Below are 12,794 nucleotides of genomic sequence, written 5' to 3' on the forward strand. Positions count from 1 at the left end.
ACGCAGTTATAGATCTGATTGGAATGAAAAAACAGTTATATCCAGGTAAGAATGTTATCATTTAATAGACTTTCATTTACTTCTTTCATGTTAGTAATATTTATTATGGGATCACATTTTAAAACTCCATGAATAAAATTAATTGGTTTTTAACATAAAAATGCAAAATCAAAACACCTTGCCTAATTAAATAAGCTCTTAAATTTTTGAGTCAATGAATGAACTTTAACGTAGAAATTAATTTATCGACAGATTATATTATTGTTTATTTATTAGTATATTATATACTAGCTGTGCCCGCGGGTTTATCCGCAGCTATTCTAATTGTTACAGATAAGAAATAAAATAAAATGTTATGGCTGGATAATAGATTCAATAGATTCAAATTTTATCTATTACAAATCTTTAGTCATAATATTATTATGTACGACGCGGTCCGCATCGTGCACGCTAAAATACTTTTTATTGTTATAATAAATCCCTTGTTTTAACCCTGAAATGGGGTTGATTTCTAAAGATACATTATTAGTATACCTCCACACCGTCTATCGTGCTTACAATTTAAATTTCAAGTCTCTTACTTCTTAGGTGTGGAGTTTCGAAAAATATACCCTACCCACTTGTAATCTTTTAAATAATATTATATCTTATTATTCTTTTTTTAATTATTAAATTAATTCAGCACATACGAGTATATACGGTACAGGAAAGAGCTATTAAGTAATTCACTTGATAATGTGGAAGGGGATCAACTGGTATATATATGTGTGTGTGTACACTTTAAAGTATTTAATGTAATAATACACAATTCTTTTACAGATCACAAATTTATGCAGAGGACAGTATTTGCACAAAAATTACGTAAAATAACACATTGTTTCGTTTCAACCAGCGAAGTTTTGAGAAAGATAAACAGATCAGAAAATTTCGTTCTAGTTTTACATCTCGTTATATTCGGCTTAAATTTAGTTGTGACAGTCTATAATGCCCTGCGCACGTTATACGATAATGGTAGTTTACTCGTTTATTTCAAGTATAAAAAATGTTTTTGATGAAAATAAAATGAAATCGTTGCCAGTAATTTCTCTAAAATTATTTTTCAGACTCTACCACTTATAACTTTAGGAAAATACTACAGACCGTATGGTTTATTTATCACCTCTTGAATATTATAATGTTCGTGGAGCCGTGTTATCGGACTCAAAAAGAGGTATTATCAAATAACGTTCAATTCATTTAAAAAAATATGGGTAAGTAAAATGAGATTTTAGAGATTGTCATACTACTTCGTGACCATAAGTGGTGACTTATGATCAATACGATTCGAATTGTAGCACAAATAACAAGTACAGTAATGGATAAATTTACTAAATTATCATCTAATAAAAAAATAAGGTCTTCTTTTTCTCCGAGCATACCCAAAAAATATTTCACATAAAGTTTTTCTAATTACTTACCTGAGAATCACCCGGAAACTAGAACTCACTTCGAACTGAAGATAAGAAAACATGTCACGAATATCTCAAGCATTATCATTACTTTACTGCCGATTAAATATATATGAAATGTAATCAGTGGTAAAATAAAACATCAACATATATCTATTGACATTTAGGTTTCCAATGTACGCTTCTTGGTGGGTCGCATTATGTGCTACGTGACTTCTGAAACAGACCCTGTACGAGATGAAATTGATGATTTTTACAAACAATTGCTGCTTAACAATACATCGTTTTCTGCTATGGGAATATGCAACTTAGGGAGACCTCTTATATCAGCGGTAAATGACTGATGTTATTTTGTTATTAAATATCGTTTCAAAATGATGTAGATATTAATCAAATTGAAAAAGACAAATAAGTAAATCAGTAATTAACTGGACCTTCGTAAATGGCTTTTCTGGCTGGAGCTTCATATTTCAGTCAACTTTGCCATTGACGTGTAAAAAATTCTCACTGTACCGATTAAGCAATAGGCTATGGCAACTCTTCTCGATCATCAAGTGGGTTTTCTTCTTGTCCAATGGTCTATGTGAATGGACACCAGTGCAGAAGTGCGAACCAAGCGGTACCTCGCTCCTCGTAGTTTTAGAACTACACGTTTATGAGATGCTATCAGAAGACCGAGTTTGCAGATCTTACCGAGTTTGCAGATCTTACCGAGTTTGCAGATCTTACCGAGTTTGCAGATCTTACCGAGTTTGCAGATCTTACCGAGTTTGCAGATCTTACCGAGTTTGCAGATCTTACCGATAACCATATCAACTCCGATCCCGGAGAGCTCTTGGCACTCTTAAAGACCTCCCAATAAATCCCCAATTCCTAGCGACCATGAACTCTCCTGTGCAAAGTGCACATTCATTCTTTTAGCATCTTTACTAAAAATGTCCATTACAAATTTTGACCAAAAACTACTATTTTTCTACAGTATGGAAAACATTTAATATTGTAAATATTTTTATTGCAGATTATTGGAAGCGTCACAACAATTATAGTATTTCTCTGTCAGTTTTAAGCATTACAAGTAATTTTACCATTTAATTGTAAATTTTAAAATCTAAGCATGCTTAATAAACTTATTAAAATACTTGTACGAGTTTATTGTATCAATTATCGTTGCTCTGACAAACAAATTCACAGTAACTATATAGTGTTTTTTTTTTAAAGTTGTATATGGCTGTCTGAAACTTTAAATAACACAAAGAATCACTCCCAGGAAACAAAGCATTTACGAATTAGCGACACAATCGATACTTTACAACAATTTTTAAGCCGACTTTTATTTCTCTTCATCATGTTCTCAGCTCGGAATAATTAATATTTTGTTAAAGTATCAGTCGAAAGCCTAGACTTGCCATCAAAGTTAAATAAAACATTAGATAGATAGTAATACTAATGAAAATGTATAAAAATACATTAACGACATACGTGAACTATCATTTCAGCCATAGATTTAGCCTCTATGACGCAGATATATTTACCAAGAACGTAAATGAAACAGGACCACAGCTTATGCTGACAAAAATTAATTGAGCCTGTAATCTCGACCTTACCTTTTAATCTCCATCGTGAGTTCTCTATTTCACGTGACATTGGCGAAACAATCTGTGCCCATCCAGGCACAAATAAAAGCTATAAAAAAGGACCATAATTCCGAAAAAAAATACCAAATATAGTTGAAAATTGTATATTTAATAAGATAAGTGTATGTTAATAGAAAAATCTCCACCGCTTCCACTTAACAAGGCTAGATATATTGAAACTGTCGACTATACTACTTACAACACTTTGTATCCATCCATAATACGATCCAATAATCTGACACTCATAGGAACATTTGCACCTTATACTAAAATACCTACAGAAGCAAGCACTCACTTGGGTATATATAATGAAACTCACCCTATAATATATATCTAAGTCTCACTGTGCAGTGCGGAACAATATACATTTTTAGATAAATTGTTACATTTGAGAAATGTAAGGTTTTTCTTTCGCCGATTAGTTTCACGTCTGAGGTATTTAATTCCGAAATCGTGATGAGTGTAATATTTGCATATTGAATATATTTTGAATTTGACCTGAGCTGTTTTAGATGGAGGTAAAGCCGTTGAAATATATTCCGATCCCAAATCATACGAATTTTGCTAGTAAGAATAAAAAATGTAGCAATATAACAGATGAATATAAATTACTTGAGTCGAATCTATCCATTTTGAAGATAAAACATTTCTTGTTAATATATTCAGATCGATCTCTCAGTCTTTCCAATATTTATTAAATTAACCTAATAATAAAATTTCATATAATAAATTATACTGTAAAGCCTATCCGCTTAAGGCCATTTGGTTTTAAAAGCCGGATAGTGCGTTCTGTAAATACTTTTGACCTTGAAAATAATCCGCAAGCTCCGCATACGATATGAAAAAACATATAAGCTTCTGTTTCGTAAGATTAGATTGAAAATTTTTATAGATTACCGATTCCATAACGAAAATATTTATAAATATATAAAAGGAGTTGAGTTCCATTGTATATATACAAGTTAGCGCGCGTGTCGCTCATCTTGTACGCGCTACTCGGCAGCGAGATGAGAAATAATTACAATCCCGAACAAAATCACATCTAATACTATTATTTTTCTTACACATCAAATAATACTTTTACAGGCAAACCGTTGCCTAGATTTCAACTCTCTGTGCCATTAGTATACAATATGTAACATACAACTCGAACTTAACAAAAAATATTAAGGCGACTAATTTTATTTAAAAATAATCAAATACATTTCATCTCTAGACACGTTATTTTCAAACAAAACTTATTTCAAAACTGCTACTAAGTCATGAAATTAAATATACATATATTTTATTTTTAAATAGCATTTAAAGAATGAGACCGATGAATCTTAATAACGATAAATATAGATTTTTCTCACACCCAAAAACAATACTCCATTTGAGTAAACACTCAGACACACGATTTAACTATTTTAGATAGTATTCGTCGATATCGGTTCAGGATAAATTGTTATTTAATTGTATTTAATTATCATATCTTTGAAAATTGCTTTCATTCCAAACTGATGGTTTTACATTTCATTTAATCTTGTTACATGACGATTCATAAAGCCTACTTGAATCAAGAATATCTCGAATCGATTAAAAATCGTCTAACATTCCATCGTGTTAAATATTGGTTAATTATTTTGCTAACTGTACGTCGAATTGTCTCATTAATTTGCAAATTTAAAAAAAGTACACAATATATGGTAATTTACTTTTGTGATATAATTATATTATTATTATCGAGATTTGAAATGTTTTCAACATCTATTAAGGTTATATAATCAAAGTTTTATGACGAATATATACACAACGTATATAAACGTCTTACTTTCTCTAAGTTGTTTTGAGTTTATAACGTATCTAGAGTTAAAATAGCTAATGGGACAGAGTTCACAACACTTATTAGTTCCAAAACAAACATTTGTGCATCCGCTAGGTATATTATATCACTAGGTAGTTTATTTTTAATTATGAAAATGCAAGAGAATGACATTAAAAAGATCATGTGCTAATCGAATCTCGCGAAGTAGATTCCGTACCACGGTTCAGTCAATGCAAAGACTAAACAACAGACGTAATATGAGCTCACATTTGTCGGATTTTGTATTGTGTTACAGTTCAATTTTAATTTCATGACATTTTTATGCAAACTCTACACAAATGTCAAGAAAAAAAAAACGCGCAAATTAGTTTTTACGTTAGTTTAGGTCAAATTTCCGATTCTAAACCCAGGAGAGGCTGCTGATGAAGGAGATCCAGACGAAGAAACTCCGTAATGACCAACAACATCAACAAGAAATCTTTAACATAAACTTGTTTTGATAAATCAATTTTGCTATTAATATACTATATATTTAAAAGAATTAAGATTAATTATAAAAAAATGCTTGTATTATAATAACGTGTATTTTAAATATACAACGTTGATTATTAACTTTTCCTAATATCAACGTCTATTCATTAATAAATGTGCTATTTTTCGATTCATGCGACTGCACCATGAATTATAATGTACAATAAAATAAAAGCCGGTAGTACAAAACAGACACAGCTAACATTGTATTAGTCTTAATTTTCACCAAAATATGGTACGGAACCTTATTAATAAAGGTTTTCATTTTTAAGTGAAGTCCAGCCTCACACTGTTACAACAAAATTATAGATATCGTTATTTAAATGTAGTTTTAGGACTACGGTGATACCATTAGGTAATATAAATGCCTTCTCAAAGCCGTTCTACAGCTACTTACTAGTATATTTGTAGTAAAACGGCAGGCTAGTTGTCAAACATTTAAATGGAAAACGATTCTGATGTTTCCATTTAATGTCGCAACCTGCAACCTTTGATTATACTAGTAAGTTCATAAGCCATGTTAATATATTTAAAAAAAACGACTCGTTTCACTTACGGATATTAAAATTGTGTGATGGACATCTTCATAAATTTACCCTACTATTCGTTATCCCTATGATTCGTAAGTATCATACTAAATGGTTACTGAACGTACTTGTTAATAACGCCTCTTAGACAAGGTTATTCCATCCATAAGCAAAACGAATAGTTTTTAATATATTAATCGGACTTTAGTAATTGTTACAACATATTATTATGAAAAATACATATATAATAAATGTTCGCGTTTGAAAATAACTTTTATATTTGTTTACAACATATTTCGTTAGCACTTCTTATAAAATAAAATGTACTTATATTTTTAATTATAAAATTCTTCCCGTCTTCGTTTGTAAAAAATATTATTTGAAAACTATCATCATTCAGGCCAAATATAAAATAATTTATAAAAAAAAAAAAAACATCAAATGTCAAAAAAATAAAAATAAAATTTTGATGCTCTATAAAATATACTCGTTACCTTTTTAATCTGTGTATCATTATTGCCTATAATATCTCTTTTACGCTATGATAATCTTTACAACTTACAACTAAATAATTTTAAGTAAATTGCACTTATATTTATCACTTAATTATACTATAATTATTCATAACTATAGATCTCTTGAACATTTCAACTTAGCGACATACGAATAATTTTCAAATCATATGCAATATTATCCGACTAAGTACAATATATGGTTCTTTCTAATAAAAAAAAAATGAATAGATTAGATCATTTTCACCTGGTTATGTAATTGTCCTTCATATATCTCTATCACTGAAACAAACTCTGCACTTTCAACTTGGGCAAGTATTGGGGCTCCTCTTTGATAATTTTAACCTGTAACATAAATAACATATATGTAAATATTCATATATTCTTACCGCCTAGTGCATTAATACCTAGTGAGGTAATTCTATAAGAAAAAAACGACCGCTCGCTGTCACAGAGTCTTGGGAACTTTATGGGAGAGAGGCTTTGGCATACATTTTGGCGGGAAGTTTGGGTGCTTCGGGCATAGATTTCCGAGTAATTTTATGTATGTTGCAGACGGGCAAATGTTATTATACTTCTTTTTACTTAGTGAAGAATAGAGAATCTTAATGATTTTTTTCAATTAAAGTTACGAGTACAAAAGTACCGTGTTATTTTTATAGGAAATCAAAAAACACGAAGATGCACATATTAATATTAAATGCTCAAACTTTTTTTTGTTATAAACGGCTGCTCATCTCTTAATATATATATTTAGCTTAGCTTAACCGCAAACTCAGATTTAACCGTATTTTCAACGAAAGGATAAAAAATGTTGCTAAATAAGTGGTCACCACTGCCTACAGAGATTTTCACTGTCAAAATATCAACCATTCCTTACATCGTCAATACGCCACAACTAACTACGGAACTAAGATGTTATGTCCCTTATGTCTGTTTGCACTTGCTCACTCACCCTTCAAAACGAAACAGAACCATACAAAACATGGCTGTTTGGTGGATGATACCATCCACTCATCATATAAGCCGGTCTTGGTACTATCAAGACAGCCTCGCACAAGCTTTACCACCTCGTAAGAATGTTCATCATGTACAATGTCCATATTGGTTTGAATTCCGTAGATGACCAATTCTGGCAGTTTTGGTCATCGATAAAGAGTCCCTTTATTCTGTTAATAATAACAGTCAATGAATGTCTCACTTGGACAAGTTTCATCTCGAATTAAGAAGGTTTGGAGCAGTCCAGCTGCTCCAATGTGAATTAATAAATATTATTAAACATAATAAATATATTTATACATATTCGTAATGGTTATATCGTACCTCGTCGTAATCCGTATTGGAGAGCTCGAGGGGATCTTTCATTATCTGAAGATAGAAAAAAAAAGTTATTATTGTATAAAGTTAACGTTACGATCATTTACTATGTAAGTATTGATTTAAAGCACCTACTTCGTCGAGGTTACGGTAAGAGTGGCAGTAACAGCAAGCGTAAGTAGAGGATACGAGCAACGGTGGCGACGGTATAGCAGTTAAAGGCCTGCTGGAATGCGGGCAAACGCCGAGGTCACCGCGCTCTCGGCTCGTTACGGGTGAGGGGGCAGAGGTCAGAGAGGTCACCTTGGGCGGGCGGCCGCGGCGCGGCGGCGCGTGGTGCGCGGCCAGCACGCGCAGCTGGTGCGCGCGCAGCAGGTGCTCCGTGTGCTCGCGCGCCGACGACAGCCGCACGCCGCACGACGAGAACACGCACGATACGCCCCAGTCTGCGGCACGCACGCACTTACGGTCACACGCTGTGAGCGTTTCCTTCTCGGAAACACCGGTACGGCTCGGTATGGTTCGACGTGGGATTCGAACCCACGTAATTGACGGTCGTACGACGGCGGAGAGCCGGCTCTTTAACGTTTATTTATAATTCCCGGGACAGGGTGGTATCGGACGGGCTTCCGGAACCTTTTCTCTTATAGTGTCATAAAACACATCGCATCGGCCCCGAGCAGAGAGAGCGAAGCGAGCGCACGGGTCGACTCACTGTGCTCCTCGGCGGCGTCCTTGTCGTGCGCGTGCTGCTCCATGTGCAGCTGCAGGTGGCGCTCGCTGGGCAGGCTGACGGCGCACAGCTTGCAGGCGTGCCGCTGCGCGCTCCGCACCGGGCTCTTGATGTCGTGCGCTTCTCTTCTGCGGCAGGCGAGGCGTGTCGCATGAGTTAGAATACATACACGTATATACTATCGCGTGCCTCGATTGAGACGGCGTCGCGAGTGGCTCACCTGTGTGTGTACATGTGGTTCCTTTGTGAGAATCTCTCGCCGCATACCGTGCAATCGTAAGTGTGTTCCATGGGTCGCCCTGTCATATGTCGCTTGCGATGTTGATTTAAATTCGTCACCTGCAAAACACGGTAGCTTCTCGTATTTACTTATGTTTGAGATATTTACTTTTACGACTTGACTGAGGATACAACAATTGCACGGGGTTTTGTCAAACTTCACAATTTCAGTAAATTCACTGATATTTGGGAGTATAGTTCCAATCACTCACGGAGGCGACCCCAACAAGTAAAATTATCGGCGTGCAACAAATATAATCCAATTTGTATCTTTTGTGCTGTCTCCGTGCTTACAAGTCATCTCACGAATACAATTGCACGCCAATAATTTAGCGTGACGTGCGAGCCTTCGTAAGTGAACAGATATATATAATTCTAAATGCCTTTAATTAAATTATCAATAGGTAGGACAATACTAAGACGTGGCAGGAATTTTGATACACGTTTAGACCAGTCGCCTCTATGACAGTAGTAAAAATTTTATTGGAATCAAATCGAATGATTATGTACATTTCGTTAAATTGACCATTTCTTTTTCGCACATTTAGTTAAATTGCTTAGTTAAATATTATTTCGCAATATTTTATTTAAAAAAACATATCTTATAGTAAAACCTTCTTTTGCACAAAGTTAAGACTGCTATCTAGTATATTCTCACCTGGGCGTATGCTTTATTACAGCCTGGCTCCGGACACACAAACGGCCTCTCTCCGGTATGAAGGCGGACATGGTTATTTAAATTTGTAACCTAAAATAAAAATAAATTTTTTAGCGGGGATTCATTCTGATTTCAGGCATGAGGATGTTTCTTTGGCAAGAAAATCGTACCAGCATGCAATTATTTCAGAAAATAAGATTAATTTAGAGTTAATATTTTACGGAAAATACGCAAAAGAAAAAAGTGCACGATCGTTTTAAATATTTTATTCGGGTTCCAACTGTAACTTAATTTTTTATTTTGCTAGGTCATCTCATGACCACGGTAAATGCCAAACGACGAAACGTCTCGAGAAATAAAATAGAAATGACAGATTTAGCCCCCAAATATAAATACTTAATATATGTTATATTTTTTTGTAAACCTAAGCTTGTATCCCCTTTGCCTTATAAAAAATGTTTAATATAAGAATATATATATACATAAATTTTGGATGTTACCATCCTGAAAAATATTATAAATGTGAAAGTACAATCATCTTAACTACTCAACCTATCATCAATAAATTTTGCTAATGAGTTATCAGTGTTACAGAGAAGGACATAGGGTACCTCAAACCCCCCTCACGAGCGGGCGAATCCACACGTGGAAACTAGTATTAATTATAGAGATACCTGTTTAGATTAGAACTATCATATTATTTTTATACTACACAATACCAATTGTTCCAATCTTCTTTACCTGAGTGAAGGCTTTTCCACACTCTTGACATTTATATGGACGCTCGTTTGTGTGAATACGAAGATGTGCCCTCAAATTGTTAGACTGAGAGAATGCTGTCAACAAAACAAAAATGCATTAAACTTTAAACTAACACTTACTTTTACTTGTAATAGTTAAAATAAAATATTTAAATGAGATTCATTAAATTTTCAATGATTAACAATGTAACTTTTTTTAATCTGATATTCTAAATATAATGTCTATCATGTACTAAGTAAAAAAAAACACCTTTATTACAATAAGTGCACACAAAGCGCCTCTCGGCGCGATGGTTGCGCATATGGTTCTGAAGCTGCATTGACTTCTGGAATGATTTATTACAGATGTTACAATAGAGGCTTCCTTCGTTGTCCTAGAAATTGAATAAACTGTACATGTATTAATACTAAAAATTATGTGTTATTCTGCAATAAATATTTAAGAAAATATTTAGTACTATAGTCTATTCCAATCGAAGAAGGAATGAAGATAAACAAACCTTAGATTTACATATTCCTTGTGATTTTCTAATAGCTCTGCTATATTGTACACTACTAAGTTTTTGATTAACATATCTATATTTATAATACAACAGTAATCAACTTAACTACTAATATTCACTTAAATTTCACTTCCAAAGTTTTGGTACCAGCTTCGTAGATGTTCAAAATACAATTTCATTGGAAATCCATCATGAATATCATAATTTATTTAAGCTCACAACCAATAATATCACTTCAATTCAATGTCAACATTGTGTATTTAGCTTTGATCATCTTTTAGTTGGTATAGATATACCTAGTTTGCTGCGCTTTCAACCACAGTAAATTTGTGCCCAAGGATCACCTACTATATCCTATCACACTGAATCATGCTTTAAATATTTTCTGTGATGATAGATAAACACATATAATCAAAAACTAAATTTAGAACGAATAGCCTAGAAGCTACTAACTAGTTATGGAACTCTGATGTGGGAAAGATTCTTAATAATTTTATATGTAATAAGTAAAGATGAGAGATACTCTTTCTATGATTAGGAAACATTCAAATAAAAGTAGTTATGAATTCATCATTATGATTTGCTAAATATTACAAATATATAATACATATATTATCATTTTGATCATTTTTTATAGAGTTATTTATAATAATTAAGTTAATTTATATTAAACATACTTATATACTACTGAGATTCAAAGTTATGTGTTATTTAGTGTTATAATTTTACACTTTAAAAATATATGAATAGGTAACTAAAATGATATTCAAGTTATATTAAAGTGTAACAAATATTACTCACATTATTTTTTATAAGATTATTGCACCACAATGCAAAATACAATGACCATAATAAAACAAAATATGATGGGCAAAAAGTTTTTATATAGAATAGTAAAATAATATACCTCATCTTTATTTGAAGATTGTGACTGCTGCTCTGAATCATCCAAATTATTGTCATCTAATGTAACTTCTGGGACCAAAGGTTGGCATTTAAAGCAAGCATAAACCCCATCTTTACCAGTTTCAAAAAGTGGCTAAAAAAATGTGCAGATTTTTAAAAAACTATTTTCGTAATTTGAAATTATTCTTATAGAAAAAAAGATAGAGTATATAAAAATGAAAAAAAAAAGATTTACCTAGCTAAACAATTTTAATCAAAATACGAAACAGTAAAACTAAATAAAAGTTCTTTATTAATTATTAGATTCGTATTGGACCAACAAAACCGGCATTTGCAAATTTGTTATGTAAATAATAAAACGATTTACAACAGTATAACAATGAAATATCGAAACGGAAAGCTAGCATTCGGTATTAAAGAACATAAAAAAATAAACACAATGTTTTTATACGGCACAGAGCCAGACGTAAAAAAAACAGACCGACGGGTTGAGAGAAGTAAAAAAAAATAACGCGGGCAGGTTTCGAATGCAGGTTTTTTATTACAACTGCAGTAAGGTGCTACATTTTTAGACACCTCACTTAAATAAATGTGAAAACTATTCAAGCAACAACCATTTAAATATATTTATATTTCGAAATCATATTTCAGATGTTATTTTTCTTGGAATCTCTAAAAAGAAAACAAAAAAAAACATTGAGCCAATATTTCAAAACAAGCATTTGTATAAATAACAATATGTACTTACAACTGTAGGTTTTAAGCAGATCCCACATTTATCCATTGTAGATGTATAAAATTATCAATTCAGTAACAAAAACAACGCTAGATCCGAAAATATTAGTATTTTTCTCATTATACGACAGCTAGTCAGTGAAAAGACAGGTAGAAGCGGGGTGGGGCACAGTGGGGCAGGCTATTGACACAGATAATATTCAAAGTTAAATAAAGGTTAATTTAAACTAATGAGATTTTAAACATATTTAATACTCTAATTTAATAATTTAAACATTTCGTTCACTTATTAACATAGTATAATGTGCGTTGAAAACCAACAGAAAAACAGGCTTCAACCATGAAAAGTACAGCTTACAAGATTATTAGACTAATCATCATAGTATATAACGACATAATATGATATCCCTAACATAATAATTATTCATTTCAAGTGCATATTT

At 32.5% G+C, this 12,794-nt stretch overlaps 1 protein-coding gene across 2 annotated transcripts; it reads right to left on the reverse strand.

Moving 5' to 3' along the window:
* Positions 1-6,226: 6,226 nt before the first annotated feature.
* LOC113395584 (zinc finger protein OZF-like) lies at positions 6,227-12,527 on the reverse strand. Of its 2 annotated transcripts, none has more exons than XM_026633206.2 (10): positions 12,365-12,527; positions 11,618-11,749; positions 10,458-10,533; positions 10,188-10,282; positions 9,447-9,536; positions 8,730-8,848; positions 8,492-8,637; positions 8,080-8,222; positions 7,783-7,827; positions 6,227-6,804 (listed from the first exon to the last, which is right to left on the reverse strand). In XM_026633206.2, exons 1-10 carry the CDS (start codon positions 12,398-12,400, stop codon positions 6,739-6,741), a joined length of 948 nt encoding a protein of 315 aa, XP_026488991.1. In that variant the 5' UTR covers positions 12,401-12,527; the 3' UTR covers positions 6,227-6,738. The 2 variants fall into 2 exon arrangements, with proteins under 2 accessions (XP_026488991.1, XP_026488990.1); XM_026633205.2 differs by having other exon boundaries at positions 10,458-10,581.
* Positions 12,528-12,794: the final 267 nt, after the last annotated feature.

Source organism: Vanessa tameamea, chromosome 21, assembly GCF_037043105.1.
Source record: "Vanessa tameamea isolate UH-Manoa-2023 chromosome 21, ilVanTame1 primary haplotype, whole genome shotgun sequence".
NCBI classification, from domain to species: Eukaryota; Metazoa; Arthropoda; class Insecta; order Lepidoptera; family Nymphalidae; genus Vanessa; species Vanessa tameamea.

Coding starts and splice junctions, on each gene's coding strand:
- LOC113395584 (XM_026633205.2), bottom strand. CDS start 12,400: ATGGATAAATGTGGGATCTGCTTAAAACCTACAGTT. Junction 8,849..9,446: donor GTAATAAAGCATACGCCCAG/GTGAGAATATAC, acceptor CGTGTTTTGCAG/GTGACGAATTTAAATCAACA. Junction 6,805..7,782: donor CCAATACGGATTACGACGAG/GTACGATATAAC, acceptor TTTATGTTACAG/GTTAAAATTATCAAAGAGGA.